This window comes from Accipiter gentilis, chromosome 10 (assembly GCF_929443795.1).
Source record: "Accipiter gentilis chromosome 10, bAccGen1.1, whole genome shotgun sequence".
Classification (NCBI taxonomy): Eukaryota; Metazoa; Chordata; class Aves; order Accipitriformes; family Accipitridae; genus Astur; species Astur gentilis.
This window is the reverse complement of record NC_064889.1, coordinates 24,839,795-24,850,826: the sequence shown is the minus strand read 5'-3', so window position 1 is coordinate 24,850,826 and position 11,032 is coordinate 24,839,795. Positions and strand designations below refer to the sequence as shown.

General features: G+C 53.8%; 1 protein-coding gene across 2 annotated transcripts in view; it reads right to left on the bottom strand.

Moving 5' to 3' along the window:
* Positions 1-476: 476 nt before the first annotated feature.
* Positions 477-11,032, bottom strand: part of CORO2B (coronin 2B) — a 44,739-nt gene continuing 34,183 nt past the window's right edge. For both annotated transcript variants that reach the window (XM_049812569.1, XM_049812570.1), the window contains 10 exons: positions 9,578-9,694; positions 5,426-5,575; positions 4,882-5,046; positions 4,157-4,273; positions 3,954-4,058; positions 3,493-3,589; positions 2,833-2,945; positions 1,987-2,077; positions 1,735-1,874; positions 477-1,201 (listed from right to left, as the gene is read on the bottom strand). In XM_049812569.1, coding sequence (XP_049668526.1) covers positions 1,070-1,201; positions 1,735-1,874; positions 1,987-2,077; positions 2,833-2,945; positions 3,493-3,589; positions 3,954-4,058; positions 4,157-4,273; positions 4,882-5,046; positions 5,426-5,575; positions 9,578-9,694 — 1,227 coding nt within the window. In that variant the 3' untranslated portion in view covers positions 477-1,069. The remainder of the gene's footprint in view (positions 1,202-1,734; positions 1,875-1,986; positions 2,078-2,832; positions 2,946-3,492; positions 3,590-3,953; positions 4,059-4,156; positions 4,274-4,881; positions 5,047-5,425; positions 5,576-9,577; positions 9,695-11,032) is intronic.

Below are 11,032 nucleotides of genomic sequence, written 5' to 3'. Positions count from 1 at the left end.
TTCATCACTATTCCGTGGTAGCATAAATAATAGGCAATGACAGCACATTGAACGTAAAGAGGGGGAAGCAGTGGGTGCAGGGCACGGTGTGAATTAACAGAGAGGAGAAACCGTTGCACTGGTAGTGCTGGGCAGATCAGCAACTCGATTTAGTGAAAATATATATATATAGGTAAACTAGCAGTATTTGGTGTCATTCCCTGTGCTACAGGCCTAATCCACAAAAACTCATGATTGTACACATGTGCTGAGCCCATCGAGCACCCACACAGTTTCAGCATCCCCTGGGTCCATCTCTTGGGGCAGCACCATGGTGTCTGCCTGGGGACCCTCAGGGCGAGCCGGGTAGCATCCTTCCCCCCTCCCTGTGGCACTGGCACATGTCCCAGCAGACTGGAGGAGGGTAAATCCCTCTTTGCAGAGGGAGCAAAAATCCATCCCTGCTTAGAAAAACCAGCCTTTTTTTTTATTTATTTAAGAAGGCTATAGGTGCATGTGCACGGATGCACACACGCACACATGCTTGCACATGGAGCAGCTCCCTTCCCCAGGCTGTAGCCTGGGGACACTCACAGGCTGCTCCTCCCAAAGCCCGGCCATGCCGGAGCCCACCCGGCAGCCCCACCGCCATGGGAAGGGTCCCAGGCCACCGCCGTGGCAGCGTGCTTTTCTGAATTAAGCCCTTCCCACACCCCGTTCCAGTTCTGCACCCGCTGTCACATTTTTGCATAGGAAAAAAATTAATAGCAACAAAGCATCGCGCCTTCCCAGGGAGTCGACGCCGCCTCGGCTCCCCTGTGCCGATTATTCCCGACAGAGGGGACACAGCTCGTCTACTTACTCCAAGACCATCACTGGGGCACACGGATGCCCCAGCTGCCTCTCATGCAGTAGCCTTCGGTTATAGCGGTTTTAGTGCTAGACAAGACAAGGAGGACGTATTTCCAGTTAGCGAGTGGGCTCTTGGCAGGTCACTTGACTTCTGGCTCATATTCTGTGTAAGTGGATACAATAAAATTAAAGAGCAAGTATAAACAAAGAAAGTTTATTTATAAAACGTCCCTGGAAGTTAATTATTCTTCGGGCTGTTACGCAAGTTTTTTAACTCCAGCTGTAGCTGTCGGATCCGTATGTCTTTCTGCGAGAGCTCATCTTTCAGCCGCCGGATCTCATCCTGCTGTCGGAAGAACATCCGAAGGAGCTGAAAGGGAAGGAGGGAGCTGGAGGTACTGCACTAGCCACTTGCCCCCAGGGCTTCACCCTCCTGACAGCCCCTGGAGCCGTGCTGGGGCCATTTCATAACTCGACTGCTTTTGCAACACGACCTCATCTGCCATGCTGCCTGCTCTCTCGGATTTAGTATTTTACCCTCCAGCTTGGGGATACCCTACACATGCAATCTGCAAACTCGGCTCTGGCAAAAGAAATGCCTTCCAGGACCAAGCGCTGATGTTTCCCCAGCACTGCTGTATGTTGTTCCCAGAGAAGGATTTTAATTAAAAAAAAAAATAAAAAAAAATATGTTTAGGAGCTTAACGCCGCTCCTTTCAGTTGCTCTGTGGTAAATATGGAGCGTGATGCTTCAAGTCACAGGGAAACACGGTGACTGGGTAGTTTGGGAGTACAGGCAGAGACCCGCAGAGTAGTGCCTTTCCAAACTGCACCCAGAAAATGTCCCCCCCAACCCAGCCACTGTCCCCTCCCGTGCCCCATGCCGGGGCCGCGCTGCCCTACCTCGTTCTCCGTCCGGGGCGGCACGTTCTCCAGCAGGTCTATGCCATTAACGACGACGCTCTTCTTCTCCCTCACTGGTGCCTTAAAGACAATTTTGGATGTCTTCTTGTAGCCCTCCTTCAGCGACATCAGGATGGGATCTGAGCGGGGCAGAGCGCGGGAGGGGGTCAGGGAGGGCTGCGGTCCCATCCCACTGCCCGGCTGTTTTCGGGGCTCCGTGCCGCCCACCCAGCGCAGCACCGGTGGCTTTACCTCTGTTCACCCCGCTCAGCCATTCATCCGGCGTGAGGGCTGGCTCCGTACCCGGAGTCATCGGGTAAATGTCCTCTTGGTATGTTTCTGACTGAAAACATGGGGAAAGAAAAGCAAGTGCCTCCGTGAATCTGCTCACAATTTTAACTACATGTTGCAATGTGCTGCAAACGATTGCCCTCACTCCTTTGGCATGTAGCAATACACCCACCCAAGGCATCTGGGGAAGCAATAAACTGGTGTTTGCACCATTAAGTTAGATGAAATGCCAGCGCTGCCTGCTCAGGGCACATGTGGTGGATCTGGGAAATGCTGGCTTGGCCACTGGCAGCAGCAGTGCCAAGGGGCTGTAGGAGGACGAGCGGCTGCTGAGCTGCGGCAGAGCCCAGGACCGGCTCCCCTCCACACAGCCCTGGCCAGCAGCTGGGTTTGCTTCCAGCTACAGATGGTGCTGGGAAGGCAAACGCCAAACCCTGCTCCAGGTCCACCTCTGAGATATATTTTACCAGAAACAGCTCCCAAACCTCAGGCGAGACAAGCCCCTTGCTGCCCATCGCAATGGACCAAGCTGATTTTGCACAAATCGATTGCATCAAGGCCAGGAGCAATGCAGAGTTGCATTTTCTAAAAGCATTCCCGTTCAGCTTTGGGTAAAACCCCCGTGGAATCCCATGCCTGGGAAGTGTAATGACTGGGAGGTCTAAGACTGGTGCAAAGAGACCCAGCGATCAGACTGGTCAGCAAAGCAGTGCAAGCGGCGGCATCTCCATCACACTGGACCCACTTTGGACACCCCCATATGCCACTTGCCCCGGCCAGCCTCTCCTCACGCCCTGAGGGACTCACCCTCCTCGGCACAATCATCGAGATGGGTTCGATCAGCCCCTTGAGGGTGACAAGCTTGTAGAACCGAAAGACCTCGCAGGCCGACACATCCAGCCCGTGCTTCGGCATCACCCCTGCAGAGAAGGCACAGACAATAACCCCCGGGTGCTGCAAACCCCAGGCAGCCAGCTGGGACCCATCCACCTCCCCAGCACAGAGGACCCCAAAAGGTCCTCGTTCTCCATTTGGAGACCCAGATCCTTGCTGAATTAATCCCTGCCATCACTCTGGGGACCTGGGGCATAGACCTGGGACATACCGAAGGTGTTTGCAGGGACACTGGGAAAGGCATGAGCAGCTTTTATTCAGGACAAATCACATGAATCACTGACTGATGTCCCCTGGTAAAGCTGTGGTATGTGTGACAGCAGGAAGGGCGTCACTGAGCGTGCGCCTGGCCGGGACCCAGCCCCAGCCTGGCTGAATCACCGCAGGAGGAACAGCACAGCAATGTGAACACCACCCTGCAAGCACTGCAGCCCTGTGTTGATGCTCCAGAGCTGGCACAGTGCCTGCCAAACCCATGCCAAACCCATTTGCCCGTGGCATTTAATTAAGCGCCTTCCATCATCTACCTTTTGCATGTTCAGAGCGAAGGGTCAGCAGCACAGCCATCCTTACCCAGTCCTTTTTGCGGTGCTGGGGAGCGAAACTCCATGAGATAACTCAAGTAGGGCTTTTCCGAGCCGATCTCATAGTACCGAATGTTGCCATCGCCCTGGAGTGAGTGCAGGGAAGAGGGATGGTTTAGTGCTTTGGCAAACATGAGGTTGAATAAAGACCATGATAAACAACCCCCAGTACCCTGTCCTTGGGAAATGCTGGAGGGATACAGGCTGGGGATGCTGCAGCCCTGTGCATCACCCAGCAGGATGCTTCCCACTCATGCAACACTGGCAGGCACCTCTCCAAACCAGGGTTTCGTGGCCAAAGAGCTGTGTAACGCTTTGCTTGGGGCTCAGGACAGCCCTGCTGCCAGGACGGCGCTTCTTCCCCACACAGTTTGCTGGAGAGAGGCCCCTTCGCCTCCCCGGGAGATGCCGCAGCTCCCGCAGCTGCGGGACGCGAAGCACAGCCCGTACCTTGCCAGCCAAGTACAGCATGTGAGTGTCGGCATCATAGAAAGGGAAGAGGAGACCTGAGAGCCCATCAATCTCCTCCTCTATCAGGGGCATGGACAGGTCTTCCTGCACAATAGGGAAAAGCACTTTATTAACCAAGTTGTCCCGATGCTCGTGCTGAGCAGGGGTCCAAGCAGGGACAGAGCAGGGGTCCTGGCACCCACCTGGTCCCAGAGGGCAATCTGTCGCGTGTTCCAGCGCGACACCCCTGTCGTCAGCAGCCGCTTTGTACTGCCCAGGAAGACCACCCGGTTGACACGGTGGTTCTTGCAGCTGGCCTCCTGCAAGACAGGAGCATGCTCACCGGCAGCCACCCCCCAGCTGCGGCCCCCAGACCTGACCCTCATCCCAGGAAAGCCCCTTCTTTGGCAGGTACCCCGACCTGCTGCCCCCCCAACGCCTCTCCCGCCTCATCCCGGTGAAACATCAGCTCCGTGCTGGTGGGGTGGCAGCCAGGATGCAGGTACCGTGATTCAAAACCTGTCTCCTGTGCAAAACGAAAATGCCTATCATCTCCCTGAATATTAGATATCACCTTTGCTGAGAAACCACTGTCTTCCTCCAAACTGTGGCTCTTTCTGGGACTTTCTGCACACACACCCCCCGCCTAATTTCTACTGTTTTCCACAAATCCTTAATTAATAAAAGAATAAAAGCTTCCAACTCCTGTGCTTGGAATAAGGCCAAGCCCTCCTCAACACCTTCACCTAATTTTAACAACAAGCAGAGAATTACCTGCAGACAGTGACACATGCACAACATCACATCATGAATACGTACAGTACCTTGCAAATGTTTTTATGTGTTTTCAGTAGGATTCCTCCCTAAGATCTTATTTCTAACCCCCCTATCCCATGCAGCACACAGCTCCCCGGCACGAGCACCACACCTGCAGGACCCTGCCGGAGCGTGGCTCCACGACCCGCAGCTTCTTGTCCTTGCAGCTGGTGGCCAGGAGGCTGCCATCAGTGTTGAAAGACATGCAGAGGATGACATCCGTGTGGCAATCGATCATCTTCACCGGCTCCCCAATGTCCAGGTTCCAGATGAGGACCTGCGAAGAGGGGAGGCTGCCCTGGAATCTCCACTCCTGGAGACCCCCCACCCCTGTTGCAACCTCCACGTCTGTTTCAGGCATCTTAATATCTCCTATTTTGGCTGAAATCACCCCCTCATCCCTTACAGACCCCCCTTCCATCCTCCCAGGGCCGCCCTGCAGCTGCTGCTTGTGCAAAATTACAATAGTCCTTAAGACTGGGTGCAAGACCTTTGGATGAGGGAAGGTACTGTCTGCTGCAGACACGGTGGGTCATTTTATTCCAGCCGGCAGGATGCTGCCCTGCCTGCACACAGGTGACTCCCACCCATGTCACGAGCAGGGAAAGCCTTTGCAAGGGCAGTCCTGGGCAGCAGCCGAGCGGGGCAGGACTCACCTTATAGTCATAGCCAGCGCTGAAGAGGATGTTGTTGGTGGTGGGATGCCACTCGACGAGGCCGACGCGCCGGCTGTGCCCATACAGCTCCAGGACAGCCTCTGTCATGTTCCTCTTCAGGCCTCCCTCGGGGATCTCCCAGATCCGCACCTGCGGGACGGGGCGGGCATCAGGATGGTTTGGGAGCCTCAGGAGGACTCTGACACCCACCCAGGGGGGCTCTGAGCTGCTGAATCCCCACGGTGCCCCAAGGCCAGCAGCCTCATCCTGCACCCTAATGGATGTCCTGGGGTTGATCACACCTGGACTGCGGGTGCTGAGGAGAAGGACCCGATAAAGCCAATGGAGCGCTTCTGGGGGAGCGGGGCCAGGGGAGACCCCCACTGCCACCAGTGAGGAGAACCTGGGTTAAAAACAAGCCAGAAAAGCCTCCGCACTGAAGGTGCTTGCTGAACAAAAGGAGGCGATGCACTGGGACTGAATAAGCCTTCTATAGTGTCTCCTCTTCAATTAAACAGCTCCAGATAATACTATCAAAGAGCGGTTAGAGATGCTTTCATCTTCATGGCAGGTCTCTGGTAGGAAGCCGAAGTGACACATCGCATATATCTAAACCCCCCTCAGTCTGCTCCGTCCCCGAGCTCTCTGCACCCATCCAAGCAGGGAGACCCGGGGGTCCTACCAGCGCTGTGGCTTCTCAAAGCCTTCTGAAACCCAGAAGCATTTGGTGGTGCACACATGTCCCCACATTCAGGGGGGATGGAATGAAGAGATGGAATGACTGAGGTTTGCACTCTCATCTCCTCCCCATGGCAGGCTGCCTTGGCCAGCACACTCATCCTTCTCAGAGCCTTCATCTCATCCCAGCTCTAACATCAGTTACAGACACACCACAACACTTCTAAGTAACACCCATTAAAAAAGCCAAACCATAACAAATGCAGCACACAGCCTGTGCAGGTTCCCTTTCGCCTCCTCCACCAGCATCTCAAAAGACAAGCTTGCCTTTGGGCAGACACAGTGGCTGGGGCCATCCTGCCCCAATGAGCATTGCTGAGTTGAAATAAAGCTTCTCCAAAACGTAGGGAATATCTGGGAGGCTGCTACCCAGGGAGGACTGATCCTGCTGCCCCTTTGGTCATTTCTCCCTCTCTTCTCCAGCACCCTCAAAGGTCGCCCCATCCAGCCAGGGGCTGAGCTACAGCTGGGGCAAGGGGGGCAAAACTTAATTTGCAGTATTGCAGCGAAAAAACTGCATAAGGATGTACAGGTGGAGTGGTGAGTTTTCTGCCTGAACCTGCACATTTAGAGGTGGAAGACGCTGCTCTTCAGGTTGCGTGGCATGCAGAGGAAAGGGCGTTATGACAGAGACACGCTTAAGAGGCTGGTTTGGCTCGGAGGGACAATTCTGAGAGCATCAGCGGTTTTCAAACAATGCACAACATGAGGAACAAGCAACACGACCCTGATTGCCGGGTGTCAAAGGAACCGGTTACGAAAGCGGTGGCTTACGAAACGGCTGTTACCAAACCTCCGGTTGTGCCTCGCTCCAGCGATCTGCATCCACAAGAGCTCTGAGCGAGCTCTGCATGCCGCAGAGGTGCTTGCTGCATGCTTGCTGCTCAGGGGATGCAGCATCAAACCTGGGGGGGTGGGACACGCAGCGTTAGGGTCCCTGCATCGTCAGGGTCTGCTCAAATAAGAGCTACTTCTTGCCTTTTGCTGTGCAGGTAGCCTAAAGGATGGTTATTAAATGTGTCCTGCATCTGCGCTCAGCTGGGAATCATCGCCAGGGTTTCGCAGCACAGCATCACCTCTTGCGGTCTGCTCCTAACAGAGTTGCATCATTCCTCGTGTCTTGCAAAAAAAGGGGGGGAGTGCCAGGGACAGGCTATTTTAGGCAGGTTTCCCCATTACCATGGTCACTATGACCTGAAAATAGACATGTCAGAACTGGTTGCAGTACTAGTGCCATTCTGTTGCCAGTGTAGGCATAGCAGGAGCTAACTCAAAAATCAAGCACTGCATTTCACAACCTTGTCCCATCCTGGGATGGAAATTATGCTTTTTGGAAAATCCTCATTAAAAAAAAAAAGACCCAGAGGAACAGCCCTAGAAGCACCTCCCTCCCCCTCCTCCCCTGACACCAGGGAGCACAGCCAGGGTGGGACGCAGCCTGTGAAACCAAAGACTTCCTCTCCCAACCCATCCTAAGAAACCTTCTTGATAAAATTTTCCCTGAAACGCCCCTTTCCACAATGAGATGTACCCTGCAAACAAGACACCGTTCTGCAAAATCCCCCCTCTAGCTCTGCACACCACATCAGCTCACTGCATCTGAGTGCACAGAGAGCTCCGGCACAAGGAAAACGTGGAGCCTGAAACACCTACAGAGATTGGGGAATTCCCCTTTTAGTCTTCCCACTTGGTTTGTCCTTTAAAAGCTCCTTCCCAAAAAGCCTTCACAGCATTTCAGCAGCTCGCAGCATCGCAGCAGGGACCAGGAACTTGAGAAACAGCCCTGTCGCTAATTGTCCCGCAAAGACAAATAATGAATTATCAGTCCTGGTGCCCCAAGGGAGAGCATCAGGCAAGGACAGACACCGTTATCTGAGCAGCGACAGACGGGTACGGATGGATATGGGGTTGATAGCAAGGGAGAAATTACAGGAGGGGTTTCAAGCAGAGCGACAACCCAGGTGGACTGCAAGAGAGATCACTCTCCAGCAAGGCAGCATCTAACCATGGCCATTAATATTGGGTGCTGCTGAGACGTGAAATCCTCATCACCGCCTTGGAGAGGATTAACCCATACCGATGTCCCAGGGACAAGGCTGCACACGTCGTCCTCCCTGCATAGGGCATGATGGAGAAAAGACACGAGTCTGGAGCAGGACCAGCTGGCTGCATCACCATGCTCCCCCCAGGCTAGTGGTGCACGTGGCAGGTCCTCCGTGTCTCCCGCAGCAGCGGTGTCCCCAGCCTGGGACCGGCAGTGCCCCCGGGTGACAAATATCATGCAAATACTCTGTTTTCTGCAGCTCAGACTCCTCAAGCACCTGAGCATCCTCTCCCATTGATAAAGACTGTTGGCCTGAACCTTGTTAAACCTCTTGGGAGTGAGTGGAGAGAGCCCGAAGGTGCAGGACCTGCCCACAAGCAGCACCCTGGGCATGGGGTGGCACCAGGAGCCATGAGCCCACCCAGCTGCGGGGCTGATCCCCTCCAACTAATTCTCCATCGGGGACCCCCCTGCCACCAGACTGCCTCAGGGGCAATTAACTTAATTTTCCAGGTTTAACAATGACTCATGAAGTCTTCCCAGTATCCTCCCTCCCTCCCAGTACCCCTGTTCCCCAGCGACTGTATATAAAAGGTTATAATTTAAGGTGGGAGACAGCTCACCATGATTCACGGCCATGATCTGCATTTTTTTCCCTACTCAATATCTTCCGTGACAAGCTTTCAGCTAATAAAAAATGCCAATATACTGAACTGGAGAGGATGAGCTTCTGCCATGCAGAATGGGTGATGGTTTTTGATCCTCTCCCTTGTACAAAGGCTTTTTTTCCTTTGTGATACATCCTTTAGGATGGACTTGTTTGCATCCAGAAAATAAAAAGGAGGAGGATGCAAATAACAGCTACGTAAAGATGACCCGATTCATTATCCCCCAGCCTGCAAAGCTGCCTTTTGCTTGTATCACTTGATGGATCAGGCCACGAGAGCAGTTGCAGCCCCTGCAGTCCCCGAGAGCATGAAGGATTAATAATAGCATTGCTGTTGGTCTTGTTAAAAAAACCAAAAAGCAAACAGAAAACCTCATTGTGCACAGCTGTATGGCTTATCTGCAGCAGGGGATGCAGAAAGAGCAGCGCTGCGACGATAAAGGACACTGGGGACGGCAGAGGAGCTGGGCAGCGGCCACAGCCCCTGCACCACCAACACAGGAGCCAGGGATTGGCACAGTTTGCCTATGGCTCTGCATCAATCTCTTACTCCCTCTCTGTTCCCAAGACAGCTGAGCCATCACCCACCCACAGTGCCTCCGGCAGCCCCTTCCCATGCCTTTGGGTGTATAAATTGAAGGCAGGAGGGTTCACAGAGCTGCATGACTCCGGGGAGGTGCCAGCCTGAAGCATTGCAGCTCACCGAGGTGTCTTCGGAGCATGATGCAATGATGTTCTCAATGAAGGGATTCCACTTGATGTCCAGCACGTTGCCCTGGTGACCACAGACTTTGGGGTAGTTTGGTTCGATCCGGCCTGTCTGTAATTTAAAATAAACCAAAAAAAGAGGGGGAAAAAAATCAGTTATAAAATTGGTCTTTTTTAAGGCTGGAGCCTTGTTAGGGGAGAAAGCTCCATAGCTCGCCCCAGGATGGGGTTTTTTGGCTGGAGGAGACACCTGGTTGAATTGGGGATTGGTTTTACCTCATCAGTATTCCCAGGGCATCGGCAGCTGATTCACGTATGAGAAGGGGTTTCTGCAAACACAACCCCATGGGGCTGCTCTGTGCGAGCACTTGCCCAGCCCCAGCGCAGTAGGAAATCTCTGCACGACCATCTGAAACCGGGGGCAAAAGGGCTGGAAGGGACTTGAGGCAGATCAGCCGTTGGGTCACACATGAAACATTTGGTACTTCCCTCCCGAACTTCAGAAGCGATGTTGAGCGATGTTGTATGCGTACACCACAGAACAAATCCCCATTGGCTTCAGGATCACAAACACTCTTGCTTAACCAAGCTAATAACTTAACGGTTACACCACTTGATGGGTTCCTTCCGCAAGGATGGAAATCCTTGCAAGACTTTTGGGGATGGTCTGGTCTTGCCGTCCCAGCAGAGCGAGGACCTGCAGAGCTCCGCAGCAGAGGACGGTGCACAGCACTCGGCACAGCCTCCTATTAAGGTTCCCATCGCAGATGGGTTGCAGGAACCCCCTGCTCTTTGCAGGGACCTTGCAGGGTGTCTCCAGGGCTGGTGACCCCACTGTCCTTCCTTCCCCTCTGCTGGCTCCTTGCCGCAGCCCGGAGGTGGTGGCACACTCAGAGCGTGCAAGCTAACTAGGTCAGCACGACACAGCCACTAAATATTTCATAGCCCTTCCAGCGCTGACCTTTTAACGTATTAAGCTCCTGGCTCCATTTAACATGAACAAAGAAACACACCGAGGATAACACGCTGCATTTTTACCATCCACAGCTAAGGGCAACAGCCAGGAGCGTTCTGGGCAGCCAGATCAGGCCCGGGGACTCACCCCCGTGACATCACTGCTGGGAAGGTTTATTTGAATTAATTTGCTCCCAGGGAGACGGGGCTGCTAATTGCCAGGCAGCCACGGTGCCCGCTGCAGCACTGCACGGGCAGTCGCGGCTCCAGTGAACACCTGCCAGGACCAGCACGGGATGCACGGGCAGAGCAGCTCTGCCTGCCTGGATTTGGCCAGAGACAGAGATGCAGAAAATTGTCACTCGAGCCACTGAGAAACACAGGCAAACCCAACCCTCCCCAAGCCCACTTTATCAATTTTAAAATTTCATCAGCACTATTATTAGAGTGAAAAGCCAGTTCTTGCTCAAATTACTACAACAGCTCTAAGTCATCC